Here is a 20,740-nt window from a genome sequence, read left to right on the forward strand (position 1 = left end):
AGTACCAGTGTTCCAATACAGCTGCGGAATTAATAAACTGGGCCCAATCAGAAATCAACAAGTTAGACATCAAAACAAGAAAACTCCTTCCCATCCACAAAATGTTTTACAAAAACCAGTGCATCCCGAGAATGTACCTGCCGAGACGAGATGGAGGGAGCGGCCTGATGGAACTCAACCAGCTGCACAGAGCGACGAGTGTAGGACTAGCTGAGTATGTGAAATGCTCAACAGACTATTGCATGCAATTTGTAAACAAGCATGAACACAACAAACCTGAAAAGGTATCCCTTACTCACGTTGCAAATAATTTACAAAAACAGGTGCGAATAGAAGATGCCACACAGGAAAATGAAACGGCAACACATACAGCCCCAACAATTGCAACAAAGACAAAATAAATGTCTAAAAAGAAATATCAATAAATATACACCAACAACTGGGAGAATGACAAAAGAGCAGGAAAATACAAAAAATAATTGGACAAGGTGGGGATAGACAAAGAAGGATCACTGGAATGGCTAAGAAGAGGTCAGCTCAACTGGGACGGGGAACGAATCATTATTAATGCCCAAGATCAAGGACACTGCACCAATGGATTTGAAAAAATGGTAGGACTGAGCCAGACGGACAAGTGTAGATTCTGCAAGACAGAAACAGGAAGTACTAGTCACCTGCTCTCGGGATGCAAAAAACTATTATCAGAACAACTTTACGCAAAACGGCACAACAAAGTACGTAAGTGATTTATTGGCACATGTGTGAAAATTTAAACATCCCAGTTCCAGAAAACTCATGGAAACACGAACCAAGGACAATCATTGAAAATGAGGACGTCATGCTCACGTACGACCTGATGATCCCATCGAGCGTGAACATAGAAAACAAAGCATTGCTTCCAGACATTGTACTCAGGAACAAAAAGGAAAAGACAGCATTGATGATTGAGATATCGGTACCCAGCGATTTTGGCCTAAACAACACAGAAATCAAGAAAATGACCAAATATCAGGACCTCAAAAATGAGGTCAAGAGATCTTGGAAGCTGAAGAACATCAAAATTGTACCAGTGATTAATTGGAGCAAAAGGAAGGATGAAGAAGAACCTGAGATTTTGAAAACCATCCTCGGGAATATTACCACAAATGGAGGCAATCCGGGGTTCGGTGACGATAAAGATCCCTTGGAATAAAACTCTGAAAAAGTTGAACAGCCTAGTCCATGAACCGTGATCCTTTATCGAAGAGGAGGTGGATACTTTGGGTCCTGGGAGGACTCCGTTCCACCTCCTGAAACCAACAAATGGAGATATGACAGGCACACACCACACACCACACACACGTTATTGACCACATAGACAAGATAAGGAGTTTGGTTGTGGATACCTCCCTCTGTGACTGATCCCGAGCGACGACAAGGTTTTTAGCAAACCAGTGAGGAGAAAGCGAGCAGGTAGACGCACGATCCTGGCATATGTACCTTCTTGGCACGACTCTTCTGAGTGCCATTATTGACCCCTACCAAGCAGCCGAGGCCCTATGGCTTCTTGGGGAAATAAAAATGGCTGGCTGTAACAAACGTATGCCAAACAATGACAATCGGTCACAGAAAATGACGAAAGGGACACAAAAATATTGTAGGCTGGGGCCTAAGTCTGTGCGCCCACACCGAGCAGCCGGAATGTGTGCTGAAAAGGATAATGACTGCACCTTCTCCATTGAGGAAAGGGATATCTGCCTCATGATAGGACAGAGCACGACACCAAAGATAAAAAGTTGTTGGTTGGTAGAACAGGCAAGTGAACAAGTACCAGGTTCCAGACGATTCTGAGAAGATTAAATGAACAGAGCTGGAGCTTCGAGGAGAAGAAAATCATTGTCCATTGCAAAGTATATTCTGCGCATGAAGTATGGGGGACTAACGGTAAAGGAGAGATTCATGAGCGAGATGAAATGAATAAAGCTGGCAGCCAAGGCCGATGAGAACGAAGTTTCACAATTTGGTTCAAGAATAATGATACTTTACCGAAAAAAAGAGGTTGAGATATTGAAATCCACTTTCTGAAACGCACATATGGAGATACCGCTTTACACAAAAAAAGGTGCAAAAACAGATCCTTGCAACTACAGACCAATCAGCCTGCTCCCAATTATCAGCAAAGTCATGGAATCCATCATTGCTTCGGATATGAAATATTTCCTCTTCTCCAATGGCTTGATCTCTGATCATCAATTTGGTTTCAGACCAGGTCACTCTACTCTGGACATGCTGCTTCTGCTGTCTCAACAATGGATGGAGGTCCTCAATGCCAAACAGGAAATCAGAGCTGTCTCCCTTGACATATCACGTGCCTTCGATACGGTCTGGCACCCAGCTCTGCTCACCAAACTCTCCTCCTATGGTATCCATGGAAATCTCCATGCATGGCTTGCGGACTTCCTCTCTGGTCGCAGTCAACGTGTGGCCCTGAATGGATTTCTCTCATCTCCCCTTCCTGTTCAGGCTGGAGTTCCCCAAGGCAGTGTGCTGGGCCCTGTGCTTTTTCTGGTCTTTATCAATGATCTCTCCGACTCTCTGGAAAATCCTCTCTATCTCTTTGCTGATGACTCCACTCTCTGCTGCTCCATTCCTCTTCCCTCAGATTGGCAGTCTGCAGCCTCCTCACTCTCTGAAGACCTGGACAAAATCACAGACTGGTCAAACAAGTGGAACATGTCTTTCAATCCTGACAAATCTCACTCTCTTACTATGTCTCTCCGAAAAGATCGACTGGACAACCCTCCCATCTACTTTCTCAACAATCCTCTCCAAGAAGTTCTGTCGCTCAAGCTTTTGGGTCTCACTATCTGCCATGATCTTTCTTGGGAAAACCACATTTCCAAGCTGGCCTCCAAAGCCAGTCGCCGACTGGGCATCCTCCGTCGTGCGAAGTCCTTCCTCGGCACACCTGAGCTCCTCACCACATACAAGGCTTTCATCCGCAGCTCAATGGAATACTGTTCTCCCCTATGGGCTGGTGCTCCTGCCTCACACCTGGCTCGGCTTCATGCTGTTGAATCCAAAGCTTTCAAAATCATTGGAATCTCCCGCGATGAAGCTATCTCTGAGGGCCTTTCACTCACTCACCGCAGGCAGGTAGGTGGTCTTTCTGTCTTCTACCGACTCGTCTCCGGCCTTGCTCCCCCAGCTCTCTCTGTGCTCTGTCCCCCAAATATTCCTACAGGTCGCACAAGATCTGCCAGCAACCCTCTGATGGTTAAACTGCCGAAATCTCGGCTCTCTGCTCACCTTCACTCTTTCATTCCTCTTTTCTCCCGCTTCTGGAACAAACTCCCCCACTCCCTTCAATCCCACTCCTCCCTCCAGGTCTTTAAAACAGCTGTTCACCACCACCTCTTATCTTCCCCCATCCAAAACCTTGATCTTTTCTACCCCCACTAATTCACCCCAGATCCACCTTGTTTGAAATTCCAACTTCTTTCCTGGAAGTCCTGGCAGTGTCCATATGTTTATACCTCTCCCACCCCTCCCCCCAAAGCCCTCTCCCTCCCACAGATCTCTCGATGTCTCCATGTCTCTCGGTCCCTGCTCTCAAATGTTGTGTTTGTGTCCTTCCCCCTCTCTCCCCATCTTGTCTACCGCTCCCGATGTTATTTGTTTTATGTGTCTGTCTTTCTGTGTGATTAATGTTCGCTCTTTCACGAGCCTCGATCTTGTATACAAAAAAAAAAAAAAAAAAAAAAAACGCCAAACAGATAAACTACCTAGTGATTTCGCATCCACCATAGGCCGAGACAGAAACTCATCATTGACGCTGTTGCAGGGTCTCAGACCGTGGTGGTGGAATCGCCCACGATCTCTTACCAAGAGTGATGAGCTACCATTGCACCACATCGGGCTCGGCACCAGAAGAACCAGCCCCACTCGGGACAATGATGGAGGCCGTAAACAACCAAGCTGCTGCACCCATGCACGGGTAGGCCCTTCTTGTTATTCCTTTAACGGCTTTACTATTCTTTCATAAACAGCTGGCACATCATTTGTAGAACCAAACACGGTGGGTGAATTGAGACATTTTCATTCTAACCATGAACAGAAAAGCAGCTTACCATCGAAACTAGATTTGAATGGAACTAGATTTCATTTTCAGTGCCCGTGTGCTTTGCTCGAATTGCAGATTTCTAAACAAAGATGTTTGTGTCAAAAAGCCAAGGTGTAATCAGCAGAGCTGCCATGCCTGACTATCCCCAGCGTTGTTCGATCGCCGTGCGCTTTGAAAATGGCATCGCTTTCAAAGTTTGGCCTTTCACAAGTGTGGGATCCGATAATCCCTTAAAAAGAACAAATTGCAATGCAAGACCTTTTGTGCTGAGGGCTTTGTTTACAAGTTAGTTTGTGTGATAAGAAACTTTAAAAAGTAGGAAATATTCTGCTTGCTTGAGCACAAGCATGGTGCGGAAGAGCACATTGGGTGAATTTCTCTCGAAGGGTTGCTAGGCCGTCCCCTGTGCAGCCATATATGGGGTTTTGTAATCACGTGTGTCTGTCTGTCTGTCCAGGCTGAAACATTTTTACCATTTGACCTTTTGTCCTCAGTTTTTAACAAAGTTTTATTATGAGAATATGGAGAAGAGAAATTAATAATTTGGTCAAAAGATGAAAATCACATAAAGTTATCAATTTGTCAGCCAATTGACACGAAAGTTTAAGAATTTGCAGATTGGGTCTGAATCGGTTCACCAATCAAAGCTTGAAGCCGATTGTTTTGAGGTCAAAAATAATCAATTTCCATCTGAATGACTTGAAATTTGAGCAGGATTTGCAGATTGGGTCATTGAAGCCTATTGCTTTTGAGGTCAAAAGGTCATGATCGCCTAAAATGGTCAATTTTACCTCCGTCCACTGTCAGTTATGATTATGCGCTTCACCTCTGTCTGTTTGTGAGCAGGATATCTCAAAGCTGTGGACAGATTCAGATGAAATTTGATGGACACGTTGGCTGTGTGAAAAGGACGAATTGATTCGATTTTGGTGAAGATCCGGATCTGGATAATATAATTTTTTTTAGCGATTCTTCACCATTGAGAGATCGGGTGAAAAGCGATATATCACATGATATTTTAAAAGGTTATGGACGAGTTATGACTAAACTTGGTGGACGAGTTGGTTTGGTGACGAGAACAAGGCGATGAGATTTAGATTCAGGTCCGAATCCAGATCCGGCCCATAAGTGGGACACAAAACAAACTGTTCAGCCTGTCAGGGAGGTACAGTCACGTGATAAAGTAAGTACACCCCATGTAAAGCTTTGACTTTTTCAACATATTTCAACATACAGCTATTTGATCTTCATTTCAACAATATTGATAGATAAAGGTGATATAATATAACAAATATCATGAAACATTTACATTTTGTAGTCCATTGTTAGGTGGATCACACTCGTGTCCCCTTCACATGCTTCTAAGGGAGCCACCATCTTGGAACTGCTCTACTGACGTCATACGCTCAATGTTGCCAGATCTAAAACAGGCAAACCATGACTCTTATCCATAGATATAACAAAGGTCGTCTACAACTACACACATTACATTCTCGAATTTATATCGCCATTTTAAGGTTACTTATTGACTGGCCCTTGTATAATGATGTAAAGATTAAATGATTCGAATTTGGTGGTCAAAGGTCAAATCTGTAATAGGTCTATAACTTGTGAATGGCTGAAGTGATCCAATTCAAACTTGGTACAGGTATGTATACTATTGTAAAGATTAACTGATTAGATTTTGGGGTCAAAGATCAAATCTCTCATAGGTCTATAACTTGTGAACAGCTGAAGGGATTTAAATTAAAACTTGGTACAAGTATGTATAATGATGTAAACATGAACTGATACAATTTTGGGGTGAATAGGTCAGAGGTCATGTCAGGTAAAAACGTGCTAACTTGGGCACAGCTGAATGGATTTAAATCAAACTTGATACAAGTATTATAATAAAAAATAATAATAACCACCTTTAGAGGCCATTTTTCCCCGCAAAGCAGGGGTTGGCCTTTTTTGGGAACCGTGGTTGTTGTTGTTTTTCGGTCCCCTTTTTGAAGCAATATTTTACGGCCGGATGCCCTTCCTGACGCCAACCCTTTTTGCCGCCTTTAACGACAAACAGGGAATTACCAGTGAACTGGTACTCAATTAGCCGACCTCGGAAGGATGACAGGCTGAGTCAACCCCCCTGGCGTTTATTCAGCGATCGACCGGGATTCAAACCCAGGATCCTAGGATCCTAAGCCGGCACCCTAGCCGCTAGCCCAACACCAGGGTTCTAGTATTATACTGATACAAGTATTATCATGATGTAATAATTTGGGCGAAGACATATCGGTTGACGTCGAAGAGTGCCGTTCTAGTTTTATATAGTGTTGCAGTTTTGGGAAACCACTGAGAAGTAATGGCAACCACCATGCAGGTCCCTTAGAATAGTTATTTCACAGCAGACACTATGCCCTTATTTATATATTTATTCATAGCAGAATTAGCCCCTTCCCCTTATTTATATATTTATTCATAGCAGAATTAGCCCCTTCCCCTTATTTATATATTTATTCATAGCAGAATTAGCCCCTTCCCCTTATTTATATATTTATTCATAGCAGAATTAGCCCCTTCCCCTTATTTATATATTTATTCATAGCAGAATTAGCCCCTTCCCCTTATTTATATATTTATTCATAGCAGAATTAGCCCCTTCCCCTTATTTATATATTTATTCATAGCAGAATTAGCCCCTTCCCCTTATTTATATATTTATTCATAGCAGAATTAGCCCCTTCCCCTTATTTATATATTTATTCATAGCAGAATTAGCCCCTTCCCCTTATTTATATATTTATTCATAGCAGAATTAGCCCCTTCCCCTTATTTATATATTTATTCATAGCAGAATTAGCCCCTTCCCCTTATTTATATATTTATTCATAGCAGAATTAGCCCCTTCCCCTTATTTATATATTTATTCATAGCAGAATTAGCCCCTTCCCCTTATTTATATATTTATTCATCGCAGAATTAGCCCCTTCCCCTTATTTATATATTTATTCATAGCAGAATTAGCCCCTTCCCCTTATTTATATATTTATTCATAGCAGAATTAGCCCCTTCCCCTTATTTATATATTTATTCATAGCAGAATTAGCCCCTTCCCCTTATTTATATATTTATTCATCGCAGAATTAGCCCCTTCCCCTTATTTATATATTTATTCATAGCAGAATTAGCCCCTTCCCCTTATTTATATATTTATTCATAGCAGAATTAGCCCCTTCCCCTTATTTATATATTTATTCATAGCAGAATTATCCCCTTCCCCTTATTTATATATTTATTCATCGCAGAATTAGCCCCTTCCCCTTATTTATATATTTATTCATCGCAGAATTATCCCCTTCCCCTTATTTATATATTTATTCATCGCAGAATTAGCCCCTTCCCCTTATTTATATATTTATTCATAGCAGAATTAGCCCCTTCCCCTTATTTATATATTTATTCATCGCAGAATTAGCCCCTTCCCCTTATTTATATATTTATTCATCGCAGAATTATCCCCTTCCCCTTATTTATATATTTATTCATAGCAGAATTAGCCCCTTCCCCTTATTTATATATTTATTCATAGCAGAATTAGCCCCTTCCCCTTATTTATATATTTATTCAAAGCAGAATTAGCCCCTTCCCCTTATTGTACACCGCTCCTTTCCTATGCCATCTCCAGGCATTGCAAATCGTCATTGCCGGGCACCAAAGGGGGCTCGGCAGTGACGCACGCTGAAAGAGAGTACTCAGTTTTCACTCTGGTTTCTTGTTTTCTTGTTGTACACCGCTCCTTTCCTATGCCATCTCCAGGCATTGCAAATCGTCATTGCTGGGCACCGAAGGGGGCTCGGCAGTGACGCACGCTGAAAGAGAGTACTCAGTTTTCACTCTGGTTTCTTGTTTGTTTTCTTGTTTTCTTGTTTTCTTGGTTGTCCGGACGATATCTCAGCCATCCTTTGAGCTAGGAAGCTGAAATTTCGGCACAGTAGTGAGCAAGTCCTTTGTCAAATACGGTATTTTTTGTTTTTTGAATAATCAATTAATTGAGGAGTTATTTAATTATTAGCGTTTAATTAAGTACTTATTTAATTAATTAAATTTCATTTCTCTTCTGACCATTATTAACTCAGGCACCTTTTGAGTTAGGAAGCTGATATTTGGACATGCCAATGACCAGGTGATTTGGCTGCAAAGGATATTTTTGATTTATTAATTAATCAATTAATCGATTAATTATTTAATTATTCGATTAATGACAAAAAATTTTTTTTTTTTTAAGTTACAGATTCTGATGAAATAGTGGTAGTTTATGTGTTCTCTGACCAAATTGATTAATAATTTAATTTTTTTATGATTATTATTTATTTATTTTCATTATTAATCATTTATTTATTTTCTTTCTCATTTGGCCAATATCTCAGGCACCTTTTGAGCTGGGAAGCTAATATTTGGACATGAGTGACCAAGTGATGTGGCTATCAAGGATATTTTTGATTTATTGATTAATCATTTCATCTATTAAGTATTTATTGATTAATCGATTAATTATTTATTGAGTAATCAATTAATTATTTAATTTTTTATAAATGACTTATTTAATTAAATTTCTAAAAGATACATCTTCGGATGAAGCACTACTGGTTTAGTTATGCGATTAGCCAATTGATTATGAAAATATTTTGTGATAATCTTTTATTGATTTTAATTATACAATTAATCAATCAATTAGTGTACACCTCTCCCTCCCAATGCAGCCTCAATGAGCTGCACTGCGGTATTGCCGGGCGCCAGAGGCGCCCCGGCAATGCCGCGCTGCAGCATATTTAATTATTTGGCATGGGGCGGTGTACTTTGAATGTATGTGTACTTGTTTGTTTGTTTGTTTGTTTTCTTTCTTGGTTGTCCGGGCGATATCTCAGCCATCCTTTGAGCTAGGAAGCTGAAATTTTGGCACAATAGTGAGAAAGTCCTTTGTCAAAAACGGTATTTTTTTTTTTTTGATTAATCAATAAATTAAGGAGTTATTTAATTATTAGCGATTAATTAAGTTCTTATTTAATTAATTAAATTTCCTTTCTCTTCTGACCATTAACTCAGGCACCTTTTGAGTTAGGAAGCTGATATTTGGACATGCCAATGACCAGGTGATTTGGCTGCAAATGATATTTTTGATTTATTAATTAATCAATTAATCGATTAATTATTTAATTATTCGATTAATGACAAAAAAAATTTTTTTTTTTTAAGTTACAGATTCTGATGAAATAGTGGTAGTTTATGTGTTCTCTGACCAAATTGATTAATAATTTAATTTTTTTATGATTATTATTTATTTATATTCATTATTAATCATTTATTTATTTTCTTTCTCATTTGGCCAATATCTCAGGCACCTTTTGAGCTGGGAAGCTAATATTTGGACATGAGTGACCAAGTGATGTGGCTATCAAGGATATTTTTGATTTATTGATTAATCATTTCATCTATTAATTATTTATTGATTAATCGATTAATTATTTATTGAGTAATCAATGAATTTTTTATAAATGACTTATTTAATTAAATTTCTAAAAGATACATCTTCGGATGAAGCACCAGTGGTTTAGTTATGCGATTAGCCAATTGATTATGAAAATATTTTGTGATAATCTTTTATTGATTTTAATTATACAATTAATCAATCAATTAGTGTACACCTCTCCCTCCCAATGCAGCCTCAATGAGCTGCACTGCGGTATTGCCGGGCGCCGGAGGCGCCCCGGCAATGCCGCGCTGCAGCATATTTAATTATTTGGCATGGGGCGGTGTACTTTGAATGTATGTGTACTTGTTTTCTTTCTTGGTTGTCCGGACGATATCTCAGCCATCCTTTGAGCTAGGAAGCTGAAATTTCGGCACAGTAGTGAGCAAGTCCTTTGTCAAAAACGGTATTTTTTGTTTTTTGATTAATCAATAAATTGAGGAGTTATTTAATTATTAGCGATTAATTAAGTACTTATTTAATTAATCAAATTTCCTTTCTCTTCTGACCATTAACTCAGGCACCTTTTGAGTTAGGAAGCTGACATTTGGACATGCCAATGACCAGGTGATTTGGCTGCAAAGGATATTTTTGATTTATTAATGAATCAATTAATCGATTAATTATTTAATTATTCGATTAATGACCAAAATTTTTTTTTTTTAAAGTTACAGATTCTGATGAAATAGTGGTAGTTTATGTGTTCTCTGACCAAATTGATTAATAATTTAATTTTTTTATGATTATTATTTATTTATTTTCATTATTAATCATTTATTTATTTTCTTTCTCATTTGGCCAATATCTCAGGCACCTTTTGAGCTGGGAAGCTAATATTTGGACATGAGTGACCAAGTGATGTGGCTATCAAGGATATTTTTGATTTATTGATTAATCATTTAATCGATTAATTATTTATTGATTAATCGATTAATTATTTATTGAGTAATCAATTAATTATTTAATTTTTTATTAATGACTTATTTAATTAAATTTCTGAAAGATACATCTTCGGATGAAGCACTAGTGGTTTAGTTATGCTATTAGCCAATTGATTATGAAAATATTTTGTGATAATCTTTTATTGATTTTAATTATACAATTAATCAATCAATTAGTGTACACCTCTTCCTCCAAATGCAGCCCCATTGAGCTGCACTGCGGTATTGCCGGGCGCCGGAGGCGCCCCGGCAATGCCGCTCTGTAGGATATTTAATTATTTGGCATGGGGGCGGTGCACTTTGAATGTATGTGTACTTGTTGTACACCGCTCCTTTCCTATGCCACCTCCAGGCATTGCAAATCGTCGTTGCCGGGCACCGAAGGGGGCTCGGCAGTGACGCACGCTGAAAGAGAGTACTCAGTTTTCACTCTGGTTTCTTGTTTGTTTTCTTGGTTGTCCGGACGATATCTCAGCCATCCTTTGAGCTAGGAAGCTGAAATTTCGGCACAGTAGTGAGCAAGTCCTTTGTCAAATACGGTATTTTTTGTTTTTTGAATAATCAATTAATTGAGGAGTTATTTAATTATTAGCGTTTAATTAAGTACTTATTTAATTAATTAAATTTCATTTATCTTCTGACCATTATTAACTCAGGCACCTTTTGAGTTAGGAAGCTGATATTTGGACATGCCAATGACCAGGTGATTTGGCTGCAAATGATATTTTTGATTTATTAATTAATCAATTAATCGATTAATTATTTAATTATTCGATTAATGACAAAAAATTTTTTTTTTTTTAAGTTACAGATTCTGATGAAATAGTGGTAGTTTATGTGTTCTCTGACCAAATTGATTAATAATTTAATTTTTTTATGATTATTATTTATTTATTTTCATTATTAATCATTTATTTATTTTCTTTCTCATTTGGCCAATATCTCAGGCACCTTTTGAGCTGGGAAGCTAATATTTGGACATGAGTGACCAAGTGATGTGGCTATCAAGGATATTTTTGATTTATTGATTAATCATTTCATCTATTAAGTATTTATTGATTAATCGATTAATTATTTATTGAGTAATCAATTAATTATTTAATTTTTTATAAATGACTTATTTAATTAAATTTCTAAAAGATACATCTTCGGATGAAGCACTACTGATTTAGTTATGCGATTAGCCAATTGATTATGAAAATATTTTGTGATAATCTTTTATTGATTTTAATTATACAATTAATCAATCAATTAGTGTACACCTCTCCCTCCCAATGCAGCCTCAATGAGCTGCACTGCGGTATTGCCGGGCGCCGGAGGCGCCCCGGCAATGCCGCGCTGCAGCATATTTAATTATTTGGCATGGGGCGGTGTACTTTGAATGTATGTGTACTTGTTGTACACCGCTCCTTTCCTATGCCACCTCCAGGCATTGCAAATCGTCATTGCCGGGCACCGAAGGGGGCTCGGCAGTGACGCACGCTGAAAGAGAGTACTCAGTTTTCACTCTGGTTTCTTGTTTGTTTTCTTGGTTGTCCGGACGATATCTCAGCCATCCTTTGAGCTAGGAAGCTGAAATTTCGGCACAGTAGTGAGCAAGTCCTTTGTCAAATACGGTATTTTTTGTTTTTTGAATAATCAATTAATTGAGGAGTTATTTAATTATTAGCGTTTAATTAAGTACTTATTTAATTAATTAAATTTCATTTATCTTCTGACCATTATTAACTCAGGCACCTTTTGAGTTAGGAAGCTGATATTTGGACATGCCAATGACCAGGTGATTTGGCTGCAAAGGATATTTTTGATTTATTAATTAATCAATTAATCGATTAATTATTTAATTATTCGATTAATGACAAAAAAAATTTTTTTTTTTAAGTTACAGATTCTGATGAAATAGTGGTAGTTTATGTGTTCTCTGACCAAATTGATTAATAATTTAATTTTTTTATGATTATTATTTATTTATTTTCATTATTAATCATTTATTTATTTTCTTTCTCATTTGGCCAATATCTCAGGCACCTTTTGAGCTGGGAAGCTAATATTTGGACATGAGTGACCAAGTGATGTGGCTATCAAGGATATTTTTGATTTATTGATTAATCATTTCATCTATTAAGTATTTATTGATTAATCGATTAATTATTTATTGAGTAATCAATTAATTATTTAATTTTTTATAAATGACTTATTTAATTAAATTTCTAAAAGATACATCTTCGGATGAAGCACTACTGGTTTAGTTATGCGATTAGCCAATTGATTATGAAAATATTTTGTGATAATCTTTTATTGATTTTAATTATACAATTAATCAATCAATTAGTGTACACCTCTCCCTCCCAATGCAGCCTCAATGAGCTGCACTGCGGTATTGCCGGGCGCCGGAGGCGCCCCGGCAATGCCGCGCTGCAGCATATTTAATTATTTGGCATGGGGCGGTGTACTTTGAATGTATGTGTACTTGTTTGTTTGTTTTCTTGGTTGTCCGGACGATATCTCAGCCATCCTTTGAGCTAGGAAGCTGAAATTTCGGCACAGTAGTGAGCAAGTCCTTTGTCAAATACGGTATTTTTTGTTTTTTGAATAATCAATTAATTGAGGAGTTATTTAATTATTAGCGTTTAATTAAGTACTTATTTAATTAATTAAATTTCATTTCTCTTCTGACCATTATTAACTCAGGCACCTTTTGAGTTAGGAAGCTGATATTTGGACATGCCAATGACCAGGTGATTTGGCTGCAAAGGATATTTTTGATTTATTAATTAATCAATTAATCGATTAATTATTTAATTATTCGATTAATGACAAAAAAAATTTTTTTTTTAAAGTTACAGATTCTGATGAAATAGTGGTAGTTTATGTGTTCTCTGACCAAATTGATTAATAATTTAATTTTTTTATGATTATTATTTATTTATTTTCATTATTAATCATTTATTTATTTTCTTTCTCATTTGGCCAATATCTCAGGCACCTTTTGAGCTGGGAAGCTAATATTTGGACATGAGTGACCAAGTGATGTGGCTATCAAGGATATTTTTGATTTATTGATTAATCATTTCATCTATTAATTATTTATTGATTAATCGATTAATTATTTATTGAGTAATCAATTAATTATTTAATTTTTTATAAATGACTTATTTAATTAAATTTCTAAAAGATACATCTTCGGATGAAGCACTAGTGGTTTAGTTATGCGATTAGCCAATTGATTATGAAAATATTTTGTGATAATCTTTTATTGATTTTAATTATACAATTAATCAATCAATTAGTGTACACGTCTCCCTCCCAATGCAGCCTCAATGAGCTGCACTGCGGTATTGCCGGGCGCCTGAGGCGCCCCGGCAATGCCGCGCTGCAGCATATTTAATTATTTGGCATGGGGCGGTGTACTTTGAATGTATTTGTACTTGTTGTACACCGCTCCTTTCCTATGCCATCTCCAGGCATTGCAAATCGTCATTGCCGGGCACCAAAGGGGGCTCGGCAGTGACGCACGCTGAAAGAGAGTACTCAGTTTTCACTCTGGTTTCTTGTTTGTTTGTTGTACACCGCTCCTTTCCTATGCCATCTCCAGGCATTGCAAATCGTCATTGCCGGGCACCAAAGGGGGCTCGGCAGTGACGCACGCTGAAAGAGAGTACTCAGTTTTCACTCTGGTTTCTTGTTTGTTTTCTTGTTTTCTTGTTTGTTTGTTTTCTTTCTTGGTTGTCCGGACGATATCTCAGCCATCCTTTGAGCTAGGAAGCTGAAATTTCGGCACAGTAGTGAGCAAGTCCTTTGTCAAATACGGTATTTTTTGTTTTTTGAATAATCAATTAATTGAGGAGTTATTTAATTATTAGCGTTTAATTAAGTACTTATTTAATTAATTAAATTTCATTTCTCTTCTGACCATTATTAACTCAGGCACCTTTTGAGTTAGGAAGCTGATATTTGGACATGCCAATGACCAGGTGATTTGGCTGCAAAGGATATTTTTGATTTATTAATTAATCAATTAATCGATTAATTATTTAATTATTCGATTAATGACAAAAAAATTTTTTTTTTTAAAGTTACAGATTCTGATGAAATAGTGGTAGTTTATGTGTTCTCTGACCAAATTGATTAATAATTTAATTTTTTTATGATTATTATTTATTTATTTTCATTATTAATCATTTATTTATTTTCTTTCTCATTTGGCCAATATCTCAGGCACCTTTTGAGCTGGGAAGCTAATATTTGGACATGAGTGACCAAGTGATGTGGCTATCAAGGATATTTTTGATTTATTGATTAATCATTTCATCTATTAAGTATTTATTGATTAATCGATTAATTATTTATTGAGTAATCAATTAATTATTTAATTTTTTATAAATGACTTATTTAATTAAATTTCTAAAAGATACATCTTCGGATGAAGCACTACTGGTTTAGTTATGCGATTAGCCAATTGATTATGAAAATACTTTGTGATAATCTTTTATTGATTTTAATTATACAATTAATCAATCAATTAGTGTACACCTCTCCCTCCCAATGCAGCCTCAATGAGCTGCACTGCGGTATTGCCGGGCGCCGGAGGCGCCCCGGCAATGCCGCGCCGCAGCATATTTAATTATTTGGCATGGGGCGGTGTACTTTGAATGTATTTGTACTTGTTTGTTTTCTTTCTTGGTTGTCCGGACGATATCTCAGCCATCCTTTGAGCTAGGAAGCTGAAATTTCGGCACAGTCGTGAGCAAGTCCTTTGTCAAATACGGTATTTTTTGTTTTTTGAATAATCAATTAATTGAGGAGTTATTTAATTATTAGCGTTTAATTAAGTACTTATTTAATTAATTAAATTTCATTTCTCTTCTGACCATTATTAACTCAGGCACCTTTTGAGTTAGGAAGCTGATATTTGGACATGCCAATGACCAGGTGATTTGGCTGCAAAGGATATTTTTGATTTATTAATTAATCAATTAATCGATTAATTATTTAATTATTCGATTAATGACCCAAAAAAATTTTTTTTTTAAGTTACAGATTCTGATGAAATAGTGGTAGTTTATGTGTTCTCTGACCAAATTGATTACCAATTTAATTTTTTTATGATTATTATTTATTTATTTTCATTATTAATCATTTATTTATTTTCTTTCTCATTTGGCCAATATCTCAGGCACCTTTTGAGCTGGGAAGCTAATATTTGGACATAAGTGACCAAGTGATGTGGCTATCAAGGATATTTTTGATTTATTGATTAATCATTTCATCTATTAATTATTTATTGATTAATCGATTAATTATTTATTGAGTAATCAATTAATTATTTAATTTTTTATAAATGACTTATTTAATTAAATTTCTAAAAGATACATCTTCGGATGAAGCACTAGTGGTTTAGTTATGCGATTAGCCAATTGATTATGAAAATATTTTGTGATAATCTTTTATTGATTTTAATTATACAATTAATCAATCAATTAGTGTACACCTCTCCCTCCCAATGCAGCCTTAATGAGCTGCACTGCGGTATTGCCGGGCGCCGGAGGCGCCCCGGCAATGCCGCGCTGCAGCATATTTAATTATTTGGCATGGGGCGGTGTACTTTGAATGTATGTGTACTTGTTTATATATTTATTCATAGCAGAATTAGCCCCTTCCCCTTATTTCGGGTTAGTATGTCGTTATGCGTTGGGGAGGGAAACACAGGCCCGCCCTCCTCATAAGGGATCATTTACCAGGCAGATGCACAAAGATTGCATCCATAAATTGATTTAAAGTCTTGAAGGACAGAAGACAGACCAAAGCCCATTGGGATTTTTTTTTTTTTTTTTTTTTTTGTATACTGAATCGAGGCTCGTGAAAGAGCTAACATTAACTTCACAAACAAATCGACCAGACAAACAAAATACACAAAAAGAGGGAGCGGAAGACAAGATGGGGAGAAAAGGGGAAGCACACACACACACAACATCCGAGAGCAGGGAGATGTGTGGAAGGGAGAGGGCCCGGGGGGAGGAGGCGTGGGAAGGGGGGGGGGGGGGGAGGGAGAAGTATAAAGCACAAGGACACCAAGGACTTCCAGGACAAAAGTTGGTATTTCAAAAAGTGGAATTGGGGTGAAATTAGCGGGGGTAGAAAAGATCAAGGTTTTGGATGGGGGAAGATAAGAGATGGTGGTGAACAGCTGTTTTAAAGACTTGGAGGGTGGAGTGGGATTGAAGAGAGTGAGGGAGTTTGTTCCAGAGGCGGGAAAAAAGAGGAGTGAAGGTGAGCAGAGAGTCTTGATTTTGGCAGTTTAACCATAAGAGGGTTGCAGGCAGATCTTGTGCGACCTGTAGGAATATTTGCGGTACAGAGCCCAGAGAGAGCTGGGGGGGGCAAGGCCAGAGAGGAGTCGGTAGAAGACGGAAAGACCACCAACCTGCCTGCGGTGAGTGAGTGAGAGGCCCTTGGAGTTAGCTTCATCGTGGGAGATTCCAATGATTCTGAACGCTTTGGTTTCAACAGCGTGAAGGCGAGCTAGGTGTGAGGCAGGAGCACCAGCCCAGAGGGGAGAGCAGTATTCCATTGAGCTGCGGATGAAAGCCTTGTATGTGGTGAGGAGCTCAGGTGTGCCAAGGAAGGACTTCGCACGACGGAGGATGCCCAGTCGGCGACTGGCTTTGGAGGCCAGATTTGAAATGTAGTTTTTCCAGGAAAGATCATGGCAGATAGTGAGACCCAAAAGCTTGAGTGACAGAACTTCTTGGAGAGGATTATTCAGAAAGTGGATGGGAGGGTTGTCCAGTCGGTCTTTTCGGAGAGACATCATAACAGTGTGAGATTTGTCAGGATTGAAAGACATGTTCCACTTGTTTGCCCAGTCTGTGATTTTGTCAAGGTCTGCAGAGAGTGAGGAGGCTGCAGACTGCCGATCTGAGGGATGAAGAATGGAGCGACAGAGAGTAGAGTCGTCAGCAAAGAGATAGAGAGTATTTTCAAGAGAGTCAGAGAGATCATTGATGAAGACTGGATATGCACCAATCAGGGCCTGAATCCCTTAGAGAGAGCTAGTGGGGGCGGAGTGACGGGCTATTTTACCCCCCCCCCCTCCCCCCGTGAATGTGTGCTGGCACCTTGTTGTGTGTATTTGTTGTAATCGCAATATGGCGGAGGATAAGCCAAGTTCCTGCTTCTCGTCCTTTTTTTCTTCCCTATTGAATAATTACACCAAGTACTTGTAAATAAATCAAATCGTTAACGTTTCCTTTCCCTCTGTCTGTGAGTGTCTTTTCTTCCATTGGTCCGCCATTGCTCGCACCCAGGTTAGCAAGCGGCAGTAACAAAGTTAGCATTAGCCCGGCAGGTACCAACGGTTGATCGGCCGTCTAAATTTCCATCCAGGAACATTAGAAAGTGGTACACCACCGGAGGGAAGGTACGTTACACCATAACAATATTATTATTTGGGACTTGAGTGGATAAATTCCAGAGGGCATAATGTTCACAGACTGAGTCCAAGGGTAATGCAGCAAACATCAAACCAATGGTCGAAAGGAAAGGGTGGGTCAGGATCACATGAAGAGCAGCAGTGGGTATGGGACAAAGCTTGAGGTGATGATGGGTTTGACTCTTGTAAGACTGGATGGAGCATGACAACAGATATGGAGTCGGTTCCACATTCCAGAGACGAGGGATTAAGGAATGGAGGTGAGCATCGAGTTTAGAATTTGGGAAGGTAACCAGGTGTGGTATTTTGGAAGATTGTACATGAATTGTGGGAGTATGGAGGGATGATAGGGTAGGAGGATGGAGGCCAGAGACTAGGCAAGATAACACACGGGTCCACCAAGGTGCCTGTGGTCGGTGAGAGGCAGACGTTGGAATACGGCCTCCTGGCAAGATATCCGGAGAACATGGAGAGCCTTGGATGATAACGCCTCAATGGGAGAAGGTTAGGAAGGAGCTGCACTCGCGCAGCCCAGAGTGGAGACCCATCCTCCATGACACTTCAGATGGAGGCCTTGTGCACTGCAATGAGCTGAGCGATTGAGAACGTATTCAATTCAATTGTATCAAATAATTATTCATTCTCACCATGTGGATCCTATTCCCTGTCCTTCCCGTCTTGCTTTCGTCAGGTTTGGGTTTGGCTTGCCCACTTCGCAAGCTTACGCCGAGTACCTGGGCGGCTCTTTGGTGCTTCAGAGCATGCAGTGTCTCGGAACGGACGTATACCTTCGTTTGCCACACATACATGGGGAGAAATTCCGCATTTAACCTCTTCCCAAATTGTTTCGACAACCACGTGTTCAACAACAACTCAGTGAATTATTTTACTTTTTATTGATTATGATCATGTTGCATTACCACTTGTTTTGGATCAGAGAATTGTGTGTGTGCGTATGTGCGTGTGGTGTGCGCGCGTGCATGTGTGTGCGTGCATGTGTGTGCGCGCATCAGTCAGGGCTTGCATTGCAACCACTAATTATGAGCCATTGAAGGGTGGATCTCCAAAATGGTTTATTTGAATCTGAAAAGGGCCCTGGAGAGCACACAGTGTCCGTGACCTGATGTGTTCACAGCAGGAATTCCAAATCTAACCACTAGGTTCAACAACCACATTTATTTTGTTGCTGGGGTCAATGAATTGCATTTCACTTTTGAGTTTATACACCGCCTTGCTTTACCTGCATTTTCTGTCGGGGATAATAGTCGTCCTCACACAAGTCGTACAAGGTCATAGATATACCAATTAGAGAGATGGTTTTCATAGCATCCGCTATTTAAAGGGCAGATTAAATGGCATATGAACCCTTGTACTTATGATGGCATCGGAACCATTTAAAGGGTAGATCTCTCAAATGGTTTCATTGACAACCTGTAAAGGTGACCCTTGTACTTTCCAAGTAAAATGAATGGTGGATTGTTCACCTGGAATAAATCACATGAAGCTTGTTTGGGTTCATTGACTAACAAGAAATCAATTGCAGTTCACAAAGAAAACAAAAAAAAGAGCAGTCAGATTGCAAACCCTCACCAGGATGTATTTTCAGTGGTTTTTAAGACTTTTGTGTTAAAACAAATATGGCGGCCGAACCACGTGACCGATGTCATTTTTTGTTTTTTAAACTGATCTATTCCTAGATTATGCTGAAGAAATTTCTTCTTGATCGATTAAGTTTTGTACTTGTCGAATTATGACATCATAATGGAGGCACCTATGACATCAACATATTTTATTCCCCAGGGAGTTCTTTACAGTGAGCCATGTCTCAATTTTTTTCTATTCAGCACCTTTGGAGATATGGAGGTGCAGTTTTTTGGTTTTTCCCAGATGGCGACCGAACCACGTGACCTATGAGGTCATAATTATCATTAAACATTCTACAGGTGGAGTTGCACCTATGGTGAAAATTTCCTGTCGATCAGACCAACGGTTGCAGAGAAAATCAGATTTATTCTGTGCGGACAAACAAACAGACTCAAATGCAATACTCTCTCCTCCGGCGAGGGGAAACATCCGTGAGTTGGTGAGCGTTTCAGTGTTCAGATTAATACTCAAGAAAAAAACGTCAGCAAAATTGTCGTACGCAGAAACATGGTTTGGCACTTTTACACCACAACCAGGAAGTCATCGTTTTGGTCTTTCCCTTGCACAACCCAATGAGCCAATTTCACTGGTTCATCCATTCTACCCATTCCTTATCGGCATCCGAAGTTCACACTTTACACTTGCTCCTCTTCCCGACTCCCACTCATCCTGAGGGTCAAAATGTACAACTCACTCGCGTTATAAAAATGGGTTTTTAGCTCACCTGGAACACGGTTCTGGGAAGCTTATGAGATGGCGCATCATCCGTCCGTAAACACGAGCAACTTCTCCGAAACCGCTGATGGGATTGTGACCAAACTTGGCACAAATGATATTTGTTGTGTTGTGACTAAAGTTTGTTCTTTTTGTCTAAAGTAATGTGACTTTTTTTTTTTTTTTTTTAAGAAAGAAAAAAGAAGGCATCTAAGGGGGTCTACCGGGGCTCAAGCTGGATCCAGGTTTGACCCTACAAAATAAGAATTCCATCAAGTTCCATAGGTTATTCCATCAATAATTACCTCTTGTTGTCCAGGCTCCGCATTATACAGGCACTCCACCCCGAATCTTCCATGTAGAATCCACTGCCATTCCTTTTTTTTTTTTTTTTT

The 20,740-nt window shown here is 38.7% G+C and overlaps 1 protein-coding gene across 2 annotated transcripts in view; it reads left to right on the top strand.

Annotated features, from left to right (window-relative positions):
• The window catches only part of BCKDK (branched chain keto acid dehydrogenase kinase), a 71,883-nt gene extending 52,388 nt beyond the window's left edge, over positions 1-19,495 (top strand). For both annotated transcript variants that reach the window (XM_068123908.2, XM_078782940.1), the window contains exons 10-11: positions 3,824-3,976; positions 18,679-19,495. In XM_068123908.2, the coding sequence (XP_067980009.2) occupies positions 3,824-3,976; positions 18,679-18,817 (292 nt within the window). In that variant the 3' untranslated portion in view covers positions 18,818-19,495. The remainder of the gene's footprint in view (positions 1-3,823; positions 3,977-18,678) is intronic.
• Positions 19,496-20,740: the final 1,245 nt, after the last annotated feature.

The sequence above is a fragment of the Myxine glutinosa genome, chromosome 8 (genome assembly GCF_964187855.1).
Source record: "Myxine glutinosa chromosome 8, kmMyxGlut1.1, whole genome shotgun sequence".
NCBI classification, from domain to species: Eukaryota; Metazoa; Chordata; class Myxini; order Myxiniformes; family Myxinidae; genus Myxine; species Myxine glutinosa.